General features: G+C 42.2%; 1 protein-coding gene across 1 annotated transcript; it reads left to right on the top strand.

Moving 5' to 3' along the window:
• Positions 1-1,080: 1,080 nt before the first annotated feature.
• On the top strand, positions 1,081-25,613 carry LOC307172684 (meprin A subunit beta-like; the record flags this gene model as incomplete). Its single annotated transcript, XM_079895234.1, has 12 exons — positions 1,081-1,482; positions 5,558-5,576; positions 6,313-6,430; positions 6,883-7,061; positions 7,218-7,427; positions 7,590-7,745; positions 8,193-8,417; positions 8,529-8,960; positions 9,077-9,244; positions 21,814-21,986; positions 23,408-23,533; positions 25,416-25,613. The coding sequence occupies 12 exons, from the start codon at positions 1,081-1,083 to the stop codon at positions 25,611-25,613; spliced, it is 2,406 nt and encodes an 801-aa protein (XP_079751360.1).

The following is a 25,613-nucleotide window of genomic DNA, read 5'->3' on the forward strand; positions in this document are numbered from 1 at the left end:
GGGCTCGACTGGCCGTCTTCACGGAGGACGACCCCGCACTTTCCGCTCTCTCTCTCCCTTTGACCGAGCTGCGCAAAAAGAAGCGCCATTCGCAAAGGATGCCAGAGCGGACGGAGACAAGCGAACACACGGACGGCGCGAAGGAAAAAGGCTACGAGGCGATCCCTCTCCTCGAAGAGGCGGTGGCTGCTCACCTCTGCCCGCCCACCGCTGCAGGATGGAAGGCCAAAGCTTCGCATCCATCGAAGCCCTGCCGCACCACGTCAGCTCTCGTCGGTCGCGCGTACGCCGCCGCCGGCCAAGCTGCCTCGGCACTACACACCATGGCCGTCCTCCAGGTTTTTCAGGCCAAACTTCTCCACACATTGGACGAGTCTGGACCTGAACCGGAAGCTTTTAAGGACCTCCGTAGCGTCACAGATCTGGCCCTGCGAGTCACTAAAGCTACAGCTCAGTCAATTGGCCAAAGCATGGCTAACTTGACAGTGCTTGAGCAGCATCTCTGGTTAAACTTGACGGAGATGAAGGACGCGGACAAGGTAGCTTTCCTTGACTCCCCGATTGCCACCGCCGGTCTGTTCGGCCCAGCGGTCAAAGGGTTTGCGGAGCGTTACACCGAGGCTCAGAAGGCGTCGCAGGCGTCACTTTCCCCCTAAACGCTCCAGCTCTTCTTCGAGTCGCTCTCAAAAGATTTCAGAGGATGTTAGGTCTCATGGCCTCAGCATCATCAGTACTCCAGCTAGGACTACTGCACATGCGTCCTCTTCAGCGCTGGCTAAAACCCCTCGTACCAGCTCACGCGTGGCAATCGGGCCACTTACTGATCAGAGCGAGTCAAGGCTGTATAAAAGCCCTGACTCCCTGGAAAGCGACTAACTGGTTGCAGTCTGGCATGAGTATGGGTGTGGTTTCAAAGAGAAAAGTGATCTCGACAGACGCCTCCAACCTAGGTTGGGGAGCCCTTTACGAGGGCAGGCCGGTCTCTGGCTAAACTGTCTAGAGATGAGAGCAGTCGCTCTATCACTCAAGGCTTTTCTCCCATACCTAAAAGGCCACCATGTCCTGGTCCGAACGGACACCATGGCAGTGGTGTCTTATATAAATCGCCAGGGCGGTCTCAGGTCAAGCAACCTGCACACCATGGCCAAGAGTCTCATCATATGGGCTCAGCACAACCTGCGCTCGCTGAGGGCAGCACACGTGCCAGGCATCCTGAACCAGGGCGCGGATATGTTATCCAGAGACAAAATTCCCCCCGGGGAATGGTCCCTTCACCCTCAGACAGTTCAGCTAATTTGGAGCATCTTCGGCGAGGCAGAGGTCGACCTCTTCGCTTCAGAAGACAATGCTCGTTGCCAAACATACTTCTCAAAGAGCAAGGACGCACTCGCCCACGACTGGCCGAGCTGTCCGCTATATGCTTTTCCCCCGATCGCGATGCTACCACAGGTCATCGAGAGTATCAGAGAGAGCAAGTGTGCGGTACTACTAATAGCCCCTCTCTGGAAGACCCAGTTATGGTTCTCCGAGTTGGCACAACTGCTGGAAACAGCCCCTTGGCCGATTCCTCTGAGGAGTGCTAAATACCATCACTGAGGCTAGAGCGCCCTCAACCAGGCGCCTCTATGCTCAAAAGTGGGCAGTGTTCTCCAGCTGGTGCACAGCACAGAACCTGGACCCACGCTCATGCGAGGTACCAAGTGTTCTCATTTTTTTACAAGAGCTCCTGAACGCAGGTTGCACCCCCTCCACGCTCAAAGTATATGTGGCGGCCATAACAGCATATCACGCTCTTGTGGCCGGACATTCACTGGGAAGGAACGAACTCATCGTGCGCTTCCTTAAAGGGCCAAGGAGGCTGAATCCCTCGCGACCCCCCCTCTGTGCCTATCTGGGACCTCTCCACGGTCCTGGAAGCGCTAAAGGGCGCCCCGTTCGAGCTGCTTCGGTCTGCAGACCTGAAGCATCTCTCACTCAAAACCTCTCTTTTACTGGCGCTAACTTCAGTTAAGAGAGTGGGCGATCTGCACGCGCTGTCAGTGAGCGCGTCCTGTCTTGAGTTTGGACCTAACAACTGCAGAGCTGTCCTTAGGCCAAGACATGGGTATATTCCTAAAGTGCTCTCTACTCCCATCAGAGCACAGGTTATTTCCCTAACAGCTCTCTCCTCACCAGAGGACGAAAGAGACGCGAATTTACTCTGTCCCGTCAGGGCTCTCAGAGTTTATTTGGAGCGTTCTGCCTCATTCAGACAATCAGAACAGCTTTTTGTATGCTTTGGCAGCCGCACCAAGGGGCTCGCTGTCTCAAAGCAGAGATTATCGCGCTGGATAGTTGACGCTATCACGCTGGCTTATGAGTCTAAGGGCCTTCTTTGCCCCTTAGGCATCAGAGCTCATTCCACGAGAGTCATGGCCTCGTCATGGGCTTGGGCGAGTGGAATACCCATTGAATATATTTGTGCGGCGGTCGGCTGGGCCTCGCCGTCCACATTTGTATTATAACTTGGAAGTTCCCAATTTACATACTAGGGTTCTTTCAATATAAAATGTGTAAGCACAAAACCCCTTGAACTCGGGCCCGATATTTATTCGGTCCGGGTTTAACTCGAACTACGGTTCTCATACACACACATATATATATATATATTTACATCATACAGTGTGGCCCTCCTTAGGCCCACCTTTGTTTGCCCTATTAAAGCCCGTCACTGACCGGCTTGGGTTCATACTTTACTCTTACAGCCTCAGGCTTTTACTTCGGGCCACTACATGAGCGAAGTTAAGCACGCACGGCGCTTCGAAAGGGGTTCCCATAGCGTAAACTAGCTTACGCAGTACGAGAGACCTCTCGAAAGGGAACGTCTCGGTTACTAACGTAACCTCGGTTCCCTGAGATGAGGGAACGAGTATTGCGTAACCCGCCGTGCTTTGTGCTTTATCTGGGTACTGCTTCAGTCGTTTAAACCTAGATTTACATGGCTTGGGATGGGCGCTTTATAGCCTTCGACCGCGACCATTCTGGCGGGCTCTGATGTGCTAGGGCGCAAAATGTCCTCATTGGTTCGCACGTCTGAGCCGCCTCGCCATAGGTTCGTGCAGTTGCCGCAGCACAGCCAATGACCGCTCCATCCGTTCATTCGTGTATGCTGTGCAGCTGCACTGCGTTTTAAAGATTTGCCTCAATATTCTCGAGAAAAGGAGTTTTCCCATAGCGTAAGCTAGCTTACGCAATACTCGTTCCCTCTTCTCAGGGAACCGAGGTTACGTTAGTAACCGAGACGTTCAGCCGCACACCAGTTACATCACTTGCCCACCACAGCACCGTTGTTTCGATTTTTTATAGTCAGAGAACAGACACTACAATTAAAAACTGAACGCGTCTGCTCAAATCAGCATGGACCGAACAAAAGTCACAGCACAGATCAACAGCAGGAGTCAGATTTCACCTCACTCTTTACTGACATTACGATGGCGGAAGATTTGGTTTTAAAGCGAAGTGTAAAAACGCCAACACATGCACCGTAAGCGATTTAAAAGCAGGTGGCAAAAACTCCAATGACCTTTTAAGTTCAATTAGTGGATTTAGTATTTTCTACATTTGAGAAGGAGTATCAGTGGGGAAAAAAATGTCAAGCTAATCCTGTACCATTCATTTATGACAAAGCTGCAGAAGTCAGTTGTTCAAATTATGACAATGATAAATTGTTTACATTTATTTCAGTCAAAATATTTCTAATTTCTTCTTATGGAGCCTGATTGATTTAGTTTACCCATAAATGTTAATTAATGCAGTGACTATCAAACATGTCACACGCTACGGTGTGTTGAATGAAGCACATGACAGGAATAGTCCAAGGAAATAGTATTTTAATAAACAATCCAAACACAGGAGAACACAACCAAATCATAGATGAGACCAGACGGACTAAAACTCCGGATATAAATAGACTGGAACTAATGATATAATTAACGAGACAACAGGTGAATTAATAAAGCTGTTAATAATATAAAATTAATTGTATTAATTCAGAAATTATTAGTACATGATTATTCACGGCTGTGAACTTGAGAACATTTTATCAATGGTTTAAGAAAATGGTGAGATATTTAAAATTATAAAAACAATAGATTCATAAGATACATCATAGTTGGCTGTTGTTTTTAGGACTTGAGTCAGGGTGAGAGCAGGAAAACCAGAGTCTTACAGCAATTAAAAAAAACTGTAATACATTTACAGTATGCATGTACAATTGATGAACTTTAGAGTTATTAAACTAAACTGAATAAACACTGAATTTACTTCAGCTGTAAATGACACTATTGGCTTATTAGAGCTGATTTACAGCAGAATTTGAAATGGTCACTATTGTAAAGCTGCTTTGAAACAATCTGGATTGAATAAAGTGCTATAGAAATAAAGGCAGCTTGTATGTATATTCAGTATTTACACAAAATAAACAAAAATGCTAGAGTGAACATTTTCTTTGTTTCTCAAAACATTGAGTATTGATTTCTAAATGAACAAATTATGTATTAGCTTTTTAATACATGATCATTGTGTGTAGGTAATTGGTAAATTAATGTGGCATTTAAATGGCAGTGTTTCCCAAATGAAACAAAAGAGCTGTTAGTTTTGAATGATGTGTCTAAACTGTGTTTAGCTAGCCTGACGTTGTCATACTCAGATTCTAGTCAGAATATATAACTTCCCGACCTAAAATTGTTGTGGTCGGGGCTAAGTTCGAATGGCATCCAGACTAGTGTTTAGCGTTTTGAAAAGAAGTTTGTTTCACAATTGCAAACTGAGTCTATGTGCTTGCAGTTTTGCAGACTTGGTCTGAAGATTAGGTACATGAGTGCATGGTTTCACTGAGTGGACATCAAGTACCACTTATGGAAGCAATTAAAAAAATTAATTATAATAATGCATTGTTCTGACATTTTTGTAACGTGACGCATGGTGTGTGTTTGCGCGCGCGCGAGGGGGTGGGGGGGGTGGGGGGGGTGGGGGGGGGGTGCGTACGTGCATGCGTGCGTGTGTGTGTGTCAAGTGCCTCTCACTTGGTATTTACCTGCCAAGCTCGGTGGTCAAGCAGTTTTATGTTTTAACTTTAGCCGTTAACGACTGAACTGGTATGTATTCCCCTTTTATTTTTAATTGCATATTTTCATGGTCTTTAATATAATTGAGATTCAATCAACGTTATTAAATACTTTGGGTATCCCTTGCATTTTGCTTGCAATTTTTATTGCAAATGATAAAACATCATTCATAAAATGTGATCATTATGTGATTATGATTGTGATAATCATTATGATTCCCAGTAAAAATGCAGTTATGTGCTTTTCTTCTGCTGAGTTTGGCTTTGGCACTTTGTCTTGCATCACCAATGGTAAGTCGGATAGTATAAGGTTTATGTTATAATGAATAGCCTACAATATAATGAATACCTGTAATGATGAATGCATTGTCGTTGTAAGGTGATACAGTTGTTGGTTTTTAAAAAATACTTTTCTTGATGTCTGACTATTGTTTTCATATCTCATGTTCTCAGCCACAACCTGATATAAATGGTAAGTACAGCTCAGTCACTGACGTGAATCTGTTGTAATGTTCTTGGAATATGTCTCACTTTCACAGTGTAAAATATCCAGGTTGTGATTATGGTCTGAAGTTTTGATTGCTCTTTTTTTCTCATTTAACTTTCAGATTGTTTCACTAAAATTATGCTGACTAGCACTCAATTCTATTTTCCGACATAACCTGTTTGTCTTATTTTGTTTCCTTCATTATATTCTCCTCAAAGGCACCGAGGAATGGAAGGACATACCAGATATAAACAAAGGTAAAACTAATATATTATATCAATAACTAAAGTACATTTATATTAGCAGTAAGCTAACATATCTGTTTTTGTTCATAAATCAGTATTCTAAAATGAACATTATTTACAGTAAACTGAATGCAAGCATATTTACTTTAAACTGAATGCTAGGTTTAAATCTCAGAGAAGGAGACATCATGGTGGTGAGTTCAGTTCTAAGAAATTCTTAAAGTACATTGAATATTGGATAATTCAGAAATCAGTCAATATAATATGTCATGATACTTAAAAAAATCTGCTTAATCAAAGCCTAATCAAAGGAGTACCATTCTTGGGAATAACCGGTGGGATATTCCCGTCCCCTATGAGCTGAGTGTGAATCTCAGTAAGAAAACATGGATTTCTCACTTACAGTTTAACAAGTCAGCTTTTAAATTAGTTTTACTTTTATGTTTTTCATCCATCATGTATTTTTGATTGTGTAGGTATGAACTATAAAGGAGTCATTTTGAGAGCTTTTGAGCAGTTCAGACTGAAATCATGTATTGACTTTAAGCCCCGAGCAGTTGAAGATTTTTACATCTCTGTGGAGAGTCTTGAAGGGTACAGTATGCTTCCAGTTAGTAATCCACAATTGTTTTAGGTTGTATATTTATTACTCAGCCGGTAGGTTGGGTGCCAAATTCATCTATCAGTTTTGGCTTCTTATATATACATGATCATTTTTATCAAGCTCTTATATTTAAGTTCAGTAATTCAATCAAATGACAATTAATAGGTCACACATTACTGAACTTAAATATACAAGCTTGATAAAAATGATCATTCTAGAAGAAAATTTCAGATGGCACTTAGAGGCTTTTGCATCTGAACTCTTCATATATATATATAATTTTTTTTATTATATAGACTGTTCTCTGATACAGCCTAAACTATACTGAATGTATTGTATAAAACATTCATGAGTTAATAAACTCTTTTACACTACCAGACAAAATATTAATGCACCTATGTGCTGCGTGAATGTGCCGTTATCTCTCTCTCTTATTTTGCAGGTGTTGGTCGTATGTCGGCCGCAAATCTCCTGGAGGCCAGACTCTTTCTATTGGAAATGGCTGTGGAATAAAAGCCATTGTTGAGCATGAGTTTCTCCATGCACTAGGATCTTTGCATGCGCAGTCAAGATATGACAGAGATGATTATTTGACCATCAAATTTGAAAACATCATAAAAGGTTGCTCTGAACTTTTATTATTTTTAGGGAAAGAGTAAAACAGTAAAATACAGATATTCACTGACATACTGATTGCAGTGCCCATTTCATCAGTATTTAAATAAGCCATTCTTTATGAACAATAACATTAATAACTCCATTAGTCTTTATTTTCAGGGTATGTGAATAATTTCAATAAATACAGCAAGGATGTGACCACCTCCCCATATGACTATTACTCTGTGATGCATTATGATAAAAATGCCTTCAGTAACGGTAATGGATCCACGATCATCACCAAGCTTCCTGAGTTCCAAGATGTGATTGGTCAACGCCTGGACATCAGTGAATATGATGCGATTGAGCTCAACAAACTCTATAAATGCAGTGAGTATTTTACACACATTGTTTTCATTTGCAGTTTGTGGTTGTTAAATATTTCAGTAGAACTTGAAGTCTGATGTAAGGGAGACCAGGGAAACATGTCATCATGAATGGGAAGTTGTAAGGAATTGATTTTGCCTCAGTGTTTGTCTGTTTGCATTACAGATTCCTCCATCTCTTTCCTTGACCACTGTAGTTTTGATGATGCATCTCTGTGTCAGATGAGTGTCTGTTCTGCTGTGGATTATGGCTGGCAGAGAGTGGAGTCAGTGAGTGGCATCAGTGTGACTGACCACACCTACTTAAGCAAAGAACAAAATGGTGAGATCCGTTACAGTCAGTCAGTGGAAAATGTCTGTTTTGATATCACAGGAAGATAGTGGTGCAACGGATCACAAAACATATATATTATGTTATGGAATATATATATTAACTTTGATTTTCATTTATAGATAACGCATGAGTCCCAATTTCCGCGCCTCTTCTTCCGTGTTTAAAATTGTTTGAATGTGTAAATTGGCAAGACAAAACAAGTCCAAATGATAAATTTTCTATGACGGTTAAACTGGGCAGTTAATCTGTGAATCACATGCGTGCCTATTCTGGTCCATATGGATCAAGGATCAACTGTGATCTGTTGCACCCCTACAGCAAGAGACTTTATTTTATTTCAGTTGCCCAAAAATAAATGCTTCACTTCCATCCACAGAAGCAGTCACTGTACCACCCAGTTCCACACAACTAATACACCTGTTTTCATGTCTGCAGGGATGTCTTTTTTCATGCACTTCAGCACAGAGGGGAGAAAGGAAGGGGACACAGCCAGAATGGAGAGCAAGACAATGACCCCTAAAAGAGACTGCAAAGTCCAGTGTCTGCAGTTCTACTACTATCACAGTGGTGATGAGTCTGACCAGCTCAACATCTGGATCCGAGAGTACCAGAATGAAGCAGACAACAGAGGAACTCTCAGACTTATGGATCAGATCACAGGTCTGTCTCTTCTTCAAGTGCTGTACATGTTCAGAAAGAGGAAAACAAATGTGTAGGCCTATGCATTTAAGATGTCCTTAAAATGTTCAAAGTTAGCTTAATGTCTTGCAGAACTCCCTGGTAATTACTGGAAACTGCATCATGTGTCACTGAATGCAAATAAAACCTTCCAAGTTGTATTTGAAGCCCGTAAAGGAGCTGGAAACTCCCGTGGAGGCTTCTCACTGGATGATATCAATATTTCAGAGACTGAGTGTCCGCACACATGGCAGATAAAGGACTTTTCAATAAGGGAATCTTCAACACATTTCAGTCCATTGTATTACTCCAGTGATGGTTATCGCTTTCAGGCTGCATTAGTGAATCAGATGAATTACCTTTTTATGTATGTTCGTCTGGTATCTGGTGCATATGATGACCAGTTGCAGTGGCCTTGTCCATGGAGACAAATAACCTTCCAGATGCTTGACCAGAATCCACACATGCAGAAGCGCATGTCCTTAGAGCAAAGCATCACCACTGACCCTGCTTTGGCATCTCCCAGTGAGAATCTGATTATTTTATGTGTTTATATGCAGAATTATACTTAGCTAAATATTAAATACATTGTTATCTCTAACTTTAAATGGCTTTTTAAAAGACACATTTTGTTGTAACAGATGGCAGATATTACTGGGACAATCCTCGAAATAATGGAACTCGAGTCACCATTGGCAGTGAGACTGTATATGTGGGTATTTTTTCGGACTATGTCATAATGAAAGATGATCTGACTAAAAGAGAGTTTATCAAGGATGGTGACATCATATTTCTCTTCAGCATGCAAGGTAGGTTTTATTAAGTACCTTGTTTTAAGTACAAAATGGGCGTAACACTTTTTTTTAAATGGAAACGTGCTAGACAAATGACTGTGACCGCTGCATCTTACTGCTTTTTCCACACCTCGTGCATTAATGCCACGCTAAGTCAACTCAAAGATATTCAACATCTTTAAACTGGTCTTTTCCATTTCTTTTGCATTTCATGAACACATTCTGTGTGAGGCTATGATGACAATAATTCAAATGGGCGGCTGTGATATTCTACAGCTGAAATATTCTGCGACACTCAATCGTGATGCCATTTTTTCATTGAGGTGAAAGCTGTCTCGCAATATCAGCACGAAAGAGTTGAGTCAGAGATGGGCTGCATCCAAAATCACATACTTCCCTTCTATATAGTAGGCGAGAAACAGTATTTAACAAAAAAGTATGTCCGAATTCACAGTACTCATAATAGAGCAGGCAAAAAGTACCCGGATGACCTATTCCGGCGAGATTCTGAAGTGTGCACACTATAGACTTTTTACTATCCCACAGGAGAGGATTTGTGAAAAGTGGTGATGCGACACAACTGATGCTGGTAGGTCACATGATAATGACAACATGGCAGATGTAGTAAGTCCTGGGCTGTGTTTAACTGCATTTAACTTTTAGACATACACTCACAAATTTCCCTAAGCACCTCCCCTTGGGGGAATCCCCACCGCCATTTTGAAGGATGTTCAACTTCATCAAGTGGACGAGGATAATTTATTTGGACAGACACTCGACCTCTCAATTTTGATTGAGGGAGCTAGTCTACTCAGCATGTACACTTCAGGCAGATCCATAGACCACAGTGCACCATGATTGTGACGTCAAAGCAGATTGCGCTTACTTTACTCCCAACCCTCACAAATCTAGTGTATGATACTGGTGTTATTTTGACATTTAACCACATTTAATACTTCTACCTTAAGTTGACTTTTTAAAAGTGCCACTATTATGGTTTTTTTAATATTCCCTTTCATGCAGTGTGTAATATAGCTGTTTCTGAAAGTAAAAGTTCTGCAAAGTTGTAAAAGTGAAAGTGCTTGATAAATAAATGTATTCTCTCCCAAAATAAAGAATTTACACTGAACCGCCTTAAAGGGTAACTCTCTGCAAAATTGAACCTAGGCTCTTTTTGTTAATCTACCCAAGTCAAACTTTCGTGTAAAAGCATAATTGGAATGGAAACGCCACTTTTAAGATTGACCATATTTTCGTTTTAGGTCAAAATGTCTTTTGAAAGGGAGTGCATGTGGCACTTCTATGATAGCATGAAAATCGCTATTTTTAAAACACTAAGAAGGCTCGACACAACATGAAACTGTGCTCGATGTATCACCAGGGGCTCTACACATGAACTTGAGCATTGACTACATAGAGGGTTTTCATTACACGTCATCAATCCGGAAGTCGGCCATTTTGGAGGCACTGAACGTAAACAATGCCACTGAAGTGAACGGACTTGCAAATTTGGCTGATTATTGCTGATGAAAAATGGTCGTGTTTTGGTCTGTGCTAATCGGTCGCAACGAGAAAAAACATTTTGAGTTCTATAGACTGCCGAAAGTTAAAGAAAAGAGTGCAAAAAACTGATGAAAGATGGCGTCTGTGGTTGAGAGAGGCACAGTATCAGCCACATGTGTAAATGAAGTTTTGACTATGGCTAAAATGTTGACGTAAAGTAGTTCACTATGGCTACATTCACACTGTCAGTCCAAATCTGATTATCTTTGTATCCAATTGGAATATGATCTAAAATGATGTCCACACTGTGTATCGCAACTGTTCAGATCCGATTTGTGTGTCCACGCAGCTCTTTGACAATACGGCAATGATGTTGCGTTGATGGAGGGGTTTGCATTTGCAATAGAAATGTTGTCTTATTTAAATTTTATAACATGGAAATGTGTAGCCGCCGCGATGGACTACTGCGTCCGATCAGAGCGTTCAGACTGAAGTGGATTTCCGGATATGTGATTTGAATAGGATTTCAAACCACATATGGATGTAGCTTGAAACGGATTTCATGTGATTTTTTTGGACTGACAATCTGAACATAGCCAACGTCGGGATTAGAAATAGAAGGAATAATTGCAGTAAGGACTAGAGAAGCTAGCTCTTCGGATCTTTACCACATATTAACTTAAGTTTGTTAAAATTTTGCGCTCTTTCCTGCTTACTAAGTCCTTCTCTATATGATTTCGCAGCTTCCATGTGTTTTTTCCGTGGTTTAGACATCATAAATTAGTGTAACAATGTGTTCAGTAGTACATAAACAGTGCAATCCATGCTGTTTTTTTTACATCCGAGTACCTCCAATATGGCCGCGCATCTGGGTAACTGACCAAATCGTGACGTAGGTGCAAACCCTCTATTGTTTGTGTACACAAAGTTTACTAAAAATAACGTTTTATTACGACTCACTTTATCAGTTAGTGTTTCCGGTGGCTGGAATTTTGTAAGTCAAAAGTAGTCAATCTCCGAATGCAACGTAATGAACTGACTCCATATGAGGAAATGTCATGAACTTGTAATTTCAATGAAAAGCATGATAACTTAGATAAACAAATTATCCGTGAATTTAAATGGAAACAAGCTTTAGGAGCTTTCCATCTTTACTCTCCTCATGTTGTAACACAGTCTCACCCCAAAACGTTATATACTGACGCGTCTTGACCATACGGCAACATACGACGAAAAGGGTAGGCCTACCCCTAAAACGTCCATATGTGACGTTTTGGGTTATGGGTAGGTTTAGGTATGCGTTAGGGTACCGCTAAGAGGCGCTGCTGGTGCACTTATGTCTTCGTCTCATATGGACGTTTTAGGGGTACCCTTTTCGTCGTATGTTGCCGTATGGTCAAGACGCGTCAGTATGTGACGTTTTGGGGTGAGATGCATTCGGAGATCGACTACTTTTGTAGTAGTCGATCACTGCAAAATGAACTTGGATGTATGTAAACTCCTACAACAGTAAGAGACCTCCAAAATTAGGAGCCTTTAAAATTGCATAACAGGGGCACTTCAAACAGATATAGTTTATTGTATTATTGTTGTTTGTGTATTTTTTTATATTTTATATTAAATATAAATATATTAATATTTAATATCTGTATATATATATATATATATATATATACAGCCCAAGCATATATACTGGCCTATAGAATGGTGTGTAAACAAACTTTTAAGGAAAAAAAAAACTATTAATAATAAATCAGCACATTTCAAGGGTTCCGCCAGTAGTGGGCACTCATGCAAATTAAGCAATGACGTAGCCTACATCTGAGTGAATGAGACTGAGAGAAGGGCATAAAAATTTTTATTAAAAATGCAGCCCAGATTACATTCATAAACTGATAAAAAAAATTATTATGTGGTGAAGTAAATATTATTCTGTCTGGACCACTATTCATTCGGTTCACATGACGTCACTGTAGCTTTGCGCCGCCATCTTTACGACCGACGGTCTCAGTAATGCCCATAGACAGTATAAGTATGCCTGCAATATGTTGTGCAGTTGCTGCAACAACAGCCGAAAGAGGAACCCCGAACTGGTATTTTATTCTATACCAAAAGAAAAGGATAGAAGAGAGAATCATTTATTTAAAAGACTTGGAGTCTCATGTTGGTTTGTGGTTAATTATATTTCCATTATACTCTCAATGCCCAACATTATACAGACAGATATCGACAGATAATGTTTTTTCTTCATTTTATTTGTTGGATCTGTTTAAATGTTAAAGCACTTTATCATGGTAAGTTAGTAAGTTTTGGGGTTGTTTTGAATATAACTGTCTGTCTGTTAGTTAATACCTACCTAAATCTAATAAATATTTTTTCTGAAGTTCATAAAGATATTGTCTTCGTCACATGCGCTTTAACGTTAGATGCTATTTTGTGTAACGTTAAGTAACGTTAGCTCTGCAGACAATGCATAATCTCAGCCTTGAAATGCATATTAAAGGACTAGTTCTTCCAAAAATGATAATTCTGCAGTCATTTACTCACCTTCGAATGTGCAAATCCTTAAGTTTACTTTCCGTGGAAGACAAAGGGACATTTTTGAATATGTAGCCTAATGGAGACTCTTCTTGTCGATGTAATGAAAGTGAATGAGTAACGTTAGCCTACTGGGGGCTGTCACGCAAAAAATAATAATAAAAGACAAAAAAAACATCACAAAAGTATCATAAAAGTGATCTAATACGACTCGTCCGTTATATTAATATCGTTATTTATTCATACGATAGCTTTATGTGATGAACAAACTGCAATTTAAGTTGTTATATTATAATCACTGATGAGCTTTAAATACCTCTTGATAGTTTTTAATCGCAGCTGAATCGTGAGTGAATCATTCAAAAAGATTCGACTCGAAAGATTCTTTCATTTCGATATTTGTGTGTATTAAAGGGTTAGTTCACCCAAAAATGAAAATAATGTCATTAATGACTCACCCTCATGTCGTTCCAAGCCCGTAAGACCTCCGTTCATCTTCGGAACACAGTTTAAGATATTTTAGTTTTAGTCCGAGAGCTTTCTGTCACTCCATTGAAAACCTATGTACGGTATACTGTCCATGTCCAGAAAGGCAATAAAGACATCATCAAAGTAGTCCATGTGACTACAGTGGCTCAATCTTAAGTTTATCAAGCGACGAGAATACTTTTTGTGCGCAAAAAGTAAACAAAAATAACGACTTTATTCCACTATTCATTTCCTTCTCTCTGGGCCTCGAGTGAGTTCACGTAGTGTTTTAGCGCAGCGCGTCTGTGTTGTACGTCACACACATCACACATGACCAGCGTCGGCCAATAGTGAGCCTACGTGTGACGTACAACACAGACACGCTGCGCTAAAACACTACGTGAACTCACTTGAGGCCCAGAGAGAAGGAAATGAATAGTGGAATAAAGTCGTTATTTTTGTTTGCTTTTTGCGCACAAAAAGTATTCTCGTCGCTTGATAAACTTAAGATTGAGTGTATGTCATAAAGATTTGGTCTTCAAAAAGCCTTTTTCCAAAAGGTACATCTTGAAGTTGGGGGGGGGGGGGGTCATCTTATATTCAGGGTCGCCTTATATTTAGAACAATATTCTACTACAGAAAAACAAATGTAATGTCTACCTTAATTAGTTAGTTCAAAAAAAGTATATATGTAGCCTATTTTAAATCATTTTAATGGCTATTGTCCACGTAGTTCTATATTTATTACCACAAAAAAAATATTATCCAATTACTCAATCAAAATAATCGTTCGATTACCAAAATAATCATTCATTATAGCCCTAGATTAATTCAAACATTTCAAAATACACCTGCATTGTTCTGCATTTTGTGACTTTCAGTCACATATTTTGTCATTGAAGATTTCTTAAAAATAGTCTTAAAATAGTCTCGTCTTGTTCTCGTAAACCCAATAACGTTTATCGTCTTGTGAGCTAAGTTTATTGTCACACCCCTACTAAATGTTGTACTAATCCTGAATACTTTTTCATAGATATCTCAGGGCTCCTTCATAATGACTCTCTACCCTGCTCTAAAGTGACAGTGAAGAACTTCAACATTTCTCCTGATGCAAGTGCCCAGCAGGGACCATGTGATACAAGGTGAATAACCCTTTAACTGTTATTGTTTTTAAAGACCTTATCAAAAATTAAACACTATATTTAAGAAATGAGGTATGAGAGAATGTGCTATATTTGTGTGAATATAATCATGATCACAATGTGCAGAAACCCTTTAGCTGTGACTATATTCATAATACAGTAAAGCAAAGCAAGTGACTAATAGCTTTTATAAAACGGTTACCACAAAACATTAAAGCTTCTCTTAGTAACTTTTGGCCCTCCAGCAGAAGAATAAAACTGCAGAAGAACAGTGTTTCATAGTATGGAGGGACATGGTGGTTGAAAAATAAAATGAGATGGGAGGATATCCAAATATTATTCTAAAGTAAAATGCTTTTGCGCTCTTTCGCATATGTTTTGCGAGGGAACACAAAGGTTTTGCAAACGAACACGAAGTTTCTTGGGAGAACGCAAAGGTTTTTGCAAAGGAAAGTCTCTCACGGGAATACACGTTTTGCGAGAGAACACAACAGTCTTTGCGAGAGAATGCAGAAGTTTTGCAAGCAAACGCAAATATCTTTGCGAGAGAACAAAAAAAGTTTGCGAGTCAACGCAAACATCTTTGCGAGAAAACACAAAAGTTTTGCGAGCCAATGCAACGTTTCTCGGCAAAAGCTTTGAAAAATACTTTTTCCTCTCATCCCATATTTTTTCCACCACCACAGTGATAATATAGCATAACGAGAGATTTTTAATTTAAAAAAATTATAGGCCGGGAAAATGACTGGGAACACCACAAATTTGACATTAAAGTGCACTAGTGCGATAAATTGTACAGAATAGTTAAAAATTTTATTCAATATTGCCAAAATTAGACACAAATAATACTTTATTTGGTCAAAACATTAGGTGCATGAGCTCAGACAAAGGAGGATAAATCAGAACCAATAAGAAATACAAAACGTGCTAATTGAAAGAAAACAAGTTGACAAAAATAATGAATCCAATATTTGGTGATAACATAGCATAGTGTTAACATTTTGACACAAAAAATGACAAAAGTTATATAAATAAAAATTGGGGGAAGTAGTCAAACCCTGGGTGAGAGTGTTTTGAATTTATCGTATTTATCATCATATCTGTATTTCTCTCCTCTTTTAGGGAATTTCGCAATTCCAGTGCCAAGTCTGTTTCTTCTCTGATCCTCTTGGTGGTTTGTTTACTTTTGCTGGTGAATTAAACATGAGAAGCCACTATTAATCACTACCCAGCATCTGACTACACAGGAGTAGTAGTCATTGTCAAAGCACTGCATCTATTGTAAGACTGGGTTTCCACTAAGACTGAACTTGAGAATCCTAACCTGTAATAAAACAATAAAGCTCATTAATCTGGAGAGATCTCAAAGAAAGAGTATAGGACACCGCCTTCCCCAGACTTATCTCCTCACTGCCTACTCCCCTCCTTTCACCCTGACTCAAGTCACTGAAAGTTCACCAAAAATGGTGATATAAAACAAATGATGTATCTTGTGAATCTTTTGTTTTTCCCTTTCATGTTTGGTATCATTTTAAATGTCTTAGTGTGATTAGTAAAATTGTCTCAATTTCACCTCACTTAATGATGTTTTATTAACAAGGTTCGGGAGAAACACGTTCTGATCAAACGATCAAGTCATTCCAACCAGCTGTCAGCAATCAGTAATCAACAGGTCCACTCAATCAGCATGATTAAAGGCCTATAAATACACACAGTCGACTCACCCATATTCCTCGACAGTTTTCAGCATCCCTCCACCACCCCATCTCCTCACACTTGCCTGGTTATCTTCCTAACCAAGAGATACGGGGGGAGTACTCTGGGTTCGGGCCCAATTTCTGAGCTCGGAGCCCTCTCTCCGGACAGCACGCCAAATACGCATAACTATTTATTCTCTGATCATTTGTAAGTGTGAACTCGTGAACTGTATGTGAAAGATTGAAAGATTCTGTTCTCCTTTTTGGGTGGTGTCTCCTCAAGATATCTGATAACCATGGCTCATTTGGGGCACGAGAGTAGGTTCAACAAATCCAAAATATAATATTGGTGTAATAAATATTTATAACTCTTTTGTTCTGTTCTGTGTATTTAAGGGAAATTGGCAGAACAGTCATTGGGAAATCTGTTACCAGAAAACCCCCACACTGCTGTGAAGTTTCTTGAGTCCTTAGAACTCACATACTGTATCACTGTGTGTCTCCCCGCTGTTATGTATGCATTTCTTTCTATTTTCAAATGTGTAATTGTGTTAAACACATTGTGCTCATAGGACACACATTATAGTTGGTTGTGCTACATGTACAGTACACACTGAGTTTATTCTTTAAAACACACCACTACTTTACTGTAAGTGTTGTATGCAATATTTCGGTTAAAGGTTGTTGATGCTATGCATTCTAGATCATGTTTCTTGTGTCAACTGGAATAAATGTAAAGGCCAATTCACACCGCACAGACAAAACGGATCAGTGTGTTACCCTGTCGACCTCTGTTAGCATTGATCGGGGTTTGTTTTCACCCGACTAAACATTTTCAATCAGCGTTTGTCGGTGTCTGTTGGGGCAGTGTGAACATGACAGTTATTTTTCAGAAAAGTCTAAATCCAACTGCCAACTTGTTTGTTGGCGTTTGTCTGTGGGGTGTGAAATGGCCTTAACAATGGAATTGCCCATCAATTTCAAGTTACATGAGTGACTATGTTGAATTTGTATGTCTCTTATGTGGAACAGTGCTATTTCCCATATAGCTGCATAAAACCATGTACAGGAGCATATAATTGCCAGGTGGCTACAATGTGATTCACAATTACATTATCGTTTTTGAATTGCATTCTAATTGGTTATTTAATTGTGTAATTGGCATGATACATTTTTACCTGACAAATAAAATGTTATATTTGATTTATTCTGTATGCTTCTGAAATCATTATGACCAGTAGATTAAGTGGAGTCTGATGTTTCCGCAAATCTGCATTGAGGTTAGGTCAAACTGAAGGCCCACATGAATGGAGCATGGCATTATTGGCAAGGATTACATGGCCTATCCCTTTGCAGCTCATCCATCTCAGGTCATAAGAAGTGAAACACCCTGGATTGATGGCCGGTCCATCACAGGGCTAACACATCCACTCTTTCACCCATGCCTATGGACTTTATTGTCTCCCATTCATGTATGTTAGATGTCTTGTGGGGAGAACAAATTCTTGTGCTTGAAACAACTGAATGTACATTTTAAGCTCTTTACACAGATTGCATCTATATTCACTTGCCTGCGATAAGTCAATCAACATGTTAATCTTAACTCTCAATCCAATGATTACATGTGTATATCTATTTAATGTTACACACACACTCTCTTTAAAGGTTTGATGTAAAATTTTGAAATAGCGGTGCCAAATTATTGAAATGTTTTGATGACATCTAGTGGTATCATATGGTAGTGCTGCCACTTTAGGGTTAGGGTTAGGGTTAGACCACTTATCTCTACAGATAAAACAACTTTTCACATGTAACAGATAATCAAGAAAATAATCTAAGTTTGGATCTTATGGATCTCTATACAATAGAGTTTAGAAGCTTGTGTCAAAAAAGTTATATGTTCAAATAATAATAATACATTTGATTTATAATGTGCTTTTCTAAAATCCAAAACGCTACAAACAATAGCAAATAAAACATAAAATGCAGAAGTACAAAAGTAATACAATACAAATAAACTATATCATAAAATACTAATCATTACAGTACAACTAAACAACACAATAGAATACCAATCATGTCAATCTGTGTAAGCAATTTTAAAAAGATGAGTTTTTGTAAACTTCTTGAAACTGGCTAATGTGAGAGCAACAGTAAGAGGAAGTGCATTCCATAACCTGGGTGCAGTGACAAAAGGGATGAGTAGGCCTAAATCACAGATTAAAGAAGCCTATCTTTGTATGTTAGTGTGAGAGTTTTAAAAACAATACCCGATTGAACAGGAAGGGAATGCAAACTGTAAAGCATGCCTGTGATATGACGTGATGGAGTACATGTAAGAACACGTGCAGCTGAATTCTGGATATACTGAGCCATTTGATTGATTTAGCAGGTAATCCAACAAATAGGGAATTACTATTGTTTAGTATTTTAAAATACTAAATTACAGAATTGAGTCCTGAACTCAGACTCAAGTCTGACTCGAGTCCCTATTCTCTGGACTCGTGACTTGACCTCGACTCGCGGACTGATGACTCGTAGGCTACTTGGACTCGGACTCGAGGATATATAAAATCGGACTTGAGCATTCTTAAAATGAATGACGTTGGATGAAGTTTCTGGCTAAATAGATTATAAAAATGTTATATAGATGTTACACTTTTCCTGTTTTCAAAATATTTTCTTGGTTTCTACAAAAGTAAACTACGACCACACAAGGTTATGACGTCATTGACCGGTGACAGTGAACGCAGTACACATCAACAAATAACTTGTCTAGTGATTGGAATTTATGCAAATCTACATATTTGTGTCTAAATATATCTAAGTACACTGAAAAAAATTTGGAGTAGGATTTACTTGAAAAAAGCTTGCTAAGTTCCCTTTCGAAAGGGAACTCTACACTACGTCAGAATGACGCTATGGGGAACGCCTCAGGCGTGACAGGTGTCTGAAATCAAATATCAACTCACGTCAATCATGTTGACCGGCGACAGCCCGTGAATCATCAGCTTGATTGATTAACGCACGACCTGGATGTATAAAGGGGAGCCTTGCACACATGACAACATCTTTTTGTCTTCAGGGACTGTTTGTCTGTTTTGAGAATATCGCTGAAGCGCGCGGGAGGCTCTCGAGAGAGCCTCTTGTGCAAACTGTGAGCGTTTTTTATTTAAAAATGCTCCGCTCTCGTTGGACCCTTTTCTCGAGGGAGGAGGGTTCAGCATCTGAGCTGTGGTGCGTGCGATCTGTGAAACAATACTGTTTGGGTACGAGGCGTTCACAGTCAGTTCCTGAGGGTGCTGGCAGTGTTCATTAAGAAATATCTCGGCGAGCGTGAGAAAGAAAAATCCGTGCGCTGTCGGATGTTTCAACCTCGCACCTGTTGACTTTCTTCTCGAGGGATGAAAGCCAAATATTTTTTAACGGCTCGTTTCTCGCGCTTGCCGAGGCAGTGTGTAGATTACGAGAACGTATAAATGTTAAAACAGTATTGTCTGGTGATTATGGCTGCATTTAATTCTATGAATTAAAATGGTGGAATATTATCTGACTTTTAAGAAGTTAGATATTTAGTAATTCAGCCTATCATCCAGATCGCGTTATCCAGTGTTTTTGGCTGCATTTTAATTGAGGAATTAAAATGATGAGCAGTGAACAAAAAGAGCAGGTGTAATTCTGGTCTTTTTGTAAAATGTGAAATTAACATATTTCTGTTTCTTTTCAGACCACGTCTCCTGTTTTAGAGTCTGGGGCAAAATGTTATGGGTAAGAAAGTAAATCTAAAGATTTTTTCGATGGTCAGGTAGTAGGTCTTAACAGGCCTCCTTGACCAGACAGTCCCCATTTTGCAACCGGACAGTGCTTGGGCCTCCCTGAGGTGAGCTCCCAGGAATTGACTGTCAAGGAGTAATGTGGTTATCAGGTTATAGGCCTCACTAGGCCTTCCTGAATATGAGCTCCCACATACTGTGGTTGAATATGAGCTCCCACATTCTGTGGTTATCAAGTTATAGGCCTCACCAGGCCTTCTTGAATATGAGCTCCCACATACTGTGGTTATCAGGTCATAGGCCTCACTAGGCCTTCCTGAAAATGAGCTCCCACATACTGTGGTTGAATATGAGCTCCCACATTCTGTGGTTATCAAGTTATAGGCTTCACCAGGCCTTCTTGAATATGAGCTCCCACATACTGTGGTTATCAGGTCATAGGCCTCACCAGGCCTTCCTGAATATGAGCTCCCACATACTGTGGTTGAATATGAGCTCCCACATACTGTGGTTATCAAGTTATAGGCCTCACCAGGCCTTCCTGAGTATGAGCTCCCACATACTGTGGTTGAATATGAGCTCCCACATACTGTGGTTATCAGGTCAGAGGCCTCACCAGGCCTTCCTGAATATGAGCTCCCACATACTGTGGTTGAATATGAGCTCCCACATTCTGTGGTTATCAAGTTATAGGCCTCACCAGGCCTTCTTGAATATGAGCTCCCACATACTGTGGTTATCAGGTCATAGGCCTCACCAGGCCTTCCTGAGTATGAGCTCCCACATACTGTGGTTGAATATGAGCTCCCACATACTGTGGTTATCAGGTCAGAGGCCTCACCAGGCCTTCCTGTATATGAGCTCCCACATACTGTGGTTAGCAGGTCAGAGGCCTCACTAGGCCTTCCTGAGTATGAGCTCCCACTTACTGTGGTTGAATATGAGCTCCCACATACTGTAGTTGCCAGGTTATAGGCCTCACCAGGCCTTCCTGGTTATGAGCTTCCACATGTCAGGTTACAGGCCTCACCGGCCTTCCTGAATGTGAGCTCCCACATACTGTGGTTGAATATGAGTTCCCACATTCTGTGGTTATCAGGTCAGAGGCCTCACCAGGCCTTCCTGTATATGAGCTCCCACATACTGTGGTTAGCAGGTCAGAGGCCTCACTAGGCCTTCCTGAGTATGAGCTCCCACTTACTGTGGTTGAATATGAGCTCCCACATACTGTAGTTGCCAGGTTATAGGCCTCACCAGGCCTTCCTGGTTATGAGCTTCCACATGTCAGGTTACAGGCCTCACCGGCCTTCCTGAATGTGAGCTCCCACATACTGTGGTCATCAGGTTACAGGCCTCATCCGGCCTTCCTGGTTATGAGCTCCCACATACTGGGATATCAGGTTACAGGCCTCGCCAGGCCTTCCTGGTTATGAGCTCCCGCATACTGTGGCGCCAGGTTACAGGCCTCACCGGCCTTCCTGGTGATGGGCTTCTACATGTCAGGTTGCAGGCCTCACCCGGCCTTCCTGAATGTGAGCTTCCACATACTGTGGCCGCCAGGTTACAGGCCTCACCGGCCTTCCTGGTGATGGGCTTCTACATGTCAGGTTGCAGGCCTCACCCGGCCTTCCTGAATGTGAGCTCCCACATACTGTGGTCATCAGGTTACAGGCCTCATCCGGCCTTCCTGAATATGAGCTTCCACATACTATGGTTGAATGAGCTCCCACATATTATGGTTATCAGGTCATAGGCCTCACTAGGCCTTCCTGAATATGAGCTCCCACATACTGTGGTTGAATATGAGCTCCCACATTCTGTGGTTATCAAGTTATAGGCCTCACCAGGCCTTCTTGAATATGAGCTCCCACATACTGTGGTTATCAGGTCATAGGCCTCACTAGGCCTTCCTGAAAATGAGCTCCCACATACTGTGGTTGAATATGAGCTCCCACATTCTGTGGTTATCAAGTTATAGGCTTCACCAGGCCTTCTTGAATATGAGCTCCCACATACTGTGGTTATCAGGTCATAGGCCTCACCAGGCCTTCCTGAATATGAGCTCCCACATACTGTGGTTGAATATGAGCTCCCACATACTGTGGTTATCAAGTTATAGGCCTCACCAGGCCTTCCTGAGTATGAGCTCCCACATACTGTGGTTGAATATGAGCTCCCACATACTGTGGTTATCAGGTCAGAGGCCTCACCAGGCCTTCCTGAATATGAGCTCCCACATACTGTGGTTGAATATGAGCTCCCACATTCTGTGGTTATCAAGTTATAGGCCTCACCAGGCCTTCTTGAATATGAGCTCCCACATACTGTGGTTATCAGGTCATAGGCCTCACCAGGCCTTCCTGAGTATGAGCTCCCACATACTGTGGTTGAATATGAGCTCCCACATACTGTGGTTATCAGGTCAGAGGCCTCACCAGGCCTTCCTGAATATGAGCTCCCACATACTGTGGTTGAATATGAGTTCCCACATTCTGTGGTTATCAGGTCAGAGGCCTCACCAGGCCTTCCTGTATATGAGCTCCCACATACTGTGGTTATCAGGTCAGAGGCCTCACCAGGCCTTCCTGAATATGAGCTCCCACATACTGTGGTTGAATATGAGTTCCCACATTCTGTGGTTATCAGGTCAGAGGCCTCACCAGGCCTTCCTGTATATGAGCTCCCACATACTGTGGTTAGCAGGTCAGAGGCCTCACTAGGCCTTCCTGAGTATGAGCTCCCACTTACTGTGGTTGAATATGAGCTCCCACATACTGTAGTTGCCAGGTTATAGGCCTCACCAGGCCTTCCTGGTTATGAGCTTCCACATGTCAGGTTACAGGCCTCACCGGCCTTCCTGAATGTGAGCTCCCACATACTGTGGTCATCAGGTTACAGGCCTCATCCGGCCTTCCTGGTTATGAGCTCCCACATACTGGGATATCAGGTTACAGGCCTCGCCAGGCCTTCCTGGTTATGAGCTCCCGCATACTGTGGCGCCAGGTTACAGGCCTCACCGGCCTTCCTGGTGATGGGCTTCTACATGTCAGGTTGCAGGCCTCACCCGGCCTTCCTGAATGTGAGCTTCCACATACTGTGGCCGCCAGGTTACAGGCCTCACCGGCCTTCCTGGTGATGGGCTTCTACATGTCAGGTTGCAGGCCTCACCCGGCCTTCCTGAATGTGAGCTCCCACATACTGTGGTCATCAGGTTACAGGCCTCATCCGGCCTTCCTGGTTATGAGCTCCCACATACTGTGGTCGCCAGGTTACAGGCCTTACTAGGCCTTCCTGAATATGAGCTCCCACACATGGTGGTCGCCAGGTTACAGGCCTCATCCGGCCTTCCTGGTGATGGTCTTCTACATGTCAGGTTACAGGCCTCACCTGGCCTTCCTGAATGTGAGCTTCCACATACTGTGGCCGCCAGGTTACAGGCCTCACCCGGCCTTCCTGGTTATGAGCTCCCACATACTGTGGCGCCAGGTTACAGGCCTCACCGGCCTTCCTGGTGATGGGCTTCTACATGTCAGGTTGCAGGCCTCACCTGGCCTTCCTGAATGTGAGCTTCCACATACTGTGGCCGCCAGGTTACAGGCCTCACCCGGCCTTCCTGAGTATGAGCTCCCACACACCGTGGTCGCAGGTCTTCCTAGTTATGAGCTTCCTCATGTCAGGTTATAGGCCTCATCCGGCTTTCCTGAATGTGAGTTCCCACTTACTGTGGTCACTAGGTTTCAGGCCTCATAGGCCTTCCTGAGTATCCCACATACTGTGGTCGCCAGGTTTCAGGCCTCACAGGCCTTTCTGAGTGTTAAGCTCCCACATTCAGTGGTCACCAGGCTTCAGGCTTCCTAAAGGCCTTCCTGGTTATGAGTTTTCACATGTCAGGTTACAGGCCTCTCCAGGCCTTCCTGAATGTGAACTCCCACTCGCTGTGGTCGCTAGGGTTTAGGCCTCACTAGTTGTGAGCTTCCACATGTCAGGTTGCAGCCCTCATCAGGCCTTCCTGAATGTGAGCTCCCACGCATTGTGTCCATCAGGTTATAGGCCTCATCTGGCCTTCCTGATCATGGGTTCCCACATGCTGTGGTTGCCAGGTTACAGGCCTCACCGGCCTTCCTGGATAAGAGCTCCCACAGTCTGTGGTCGTCAGGTCACAGGCCTCAGGGGCCTTCCTGAGAATGAGCTCCCACTTACTGTGGTCGTCAGGTTATAGGCCTCACTAGGCCTTCCTGAATATAGAGTGATGAAGTACATGCACCTTTACTTCATCTATTTTTCTTAAACCCATGCTTATGGTAAGTCACACGACTAACGTCCTGTGTACTTTCTAAAATCCATTTTTGTGGTAAGGGTCATGCGCTGTACGCTTCGGTCCCTTCCTATGTGGTTCAGACCCTGGTCTTTCACCTCGGGTCCCACTCTAGATGCGTCCTGTCGTCACGTATATTACGACAGACGCCTTTCTCTAGCTACTTCCACATTCTGATGAGCTCCCACACACTGTGGTCACCGCGTTACAGGCCTCACCGGCCTTCCCGAGTATGAGCTCCCACATGCTGTGGTCGCCAGGTTACAGGCCTCATCAGGCCTTCTTGGATTCAGAATGGCTAAGTACATGCACTTTCTTTCATGTACTTTCTATAATCCATATTTATGGTAAGGGTTGTGCGCTGTACGCTTAATTCCCTTTCTTACGTGGCCCAGACTTCGGTTCTAGGGCCTTTCTGAAAGTAAACTCCCACAGGTTGTGGTCCCCAGGTTACAGGCCTCACCGGCCTTCCTGATATGAGCTCCCACATGCTGTGGTCGCCAGGTTAGAGGCCTCACCGGCCATCCTGAAGGTAAGCTCCCACATATTGTGGTTGAATACAAGCTCCCCCATGTCGTGGTCGCCAGGTTAGAGGTCCTACCAGGCCTTCCTGGAGGTAGCTCCCTTTAGGCCCTCACAGGCCTCCTCAGTGTTTTGAAACACAAACACTGGGTAGATCCATGGATCGAGTAGAGAAACTCCCCTCGCTGGCAAGGGTTGTAAAGCACTATGCTGAGTCATACTCTCCAGGATGTCCCGTCTCTGAGATCCGGGCTGAGTGGTTCACTGCCTGCTTCGCAGTCCCTCGGGTTGGATGCCTTCCTAAGGCAAGTGTCCAGAGGCTCTGTCTTCGGACAGACAGGAAGTGGCCAGACTGTAGTGTCTTATGTAGTGACACCAGGTCAGGCCTGCCTGGTGGCATTTCAGGTGGCACGCTCCCCTGAATAG

The sequence above is a fragment of the Squalius cephalus genome, assembly GCF_949319135.1.
Source record: "Squalius cephalus genome assembly, chromosome: 15".
Taxonomy (NCBI): domain Eukaryota; kingdom Metazoa; phylum Chordata; class Actinopteri; order Cypriniformes; family Leuciscidae; genus Squalius; species Squalius cephalus.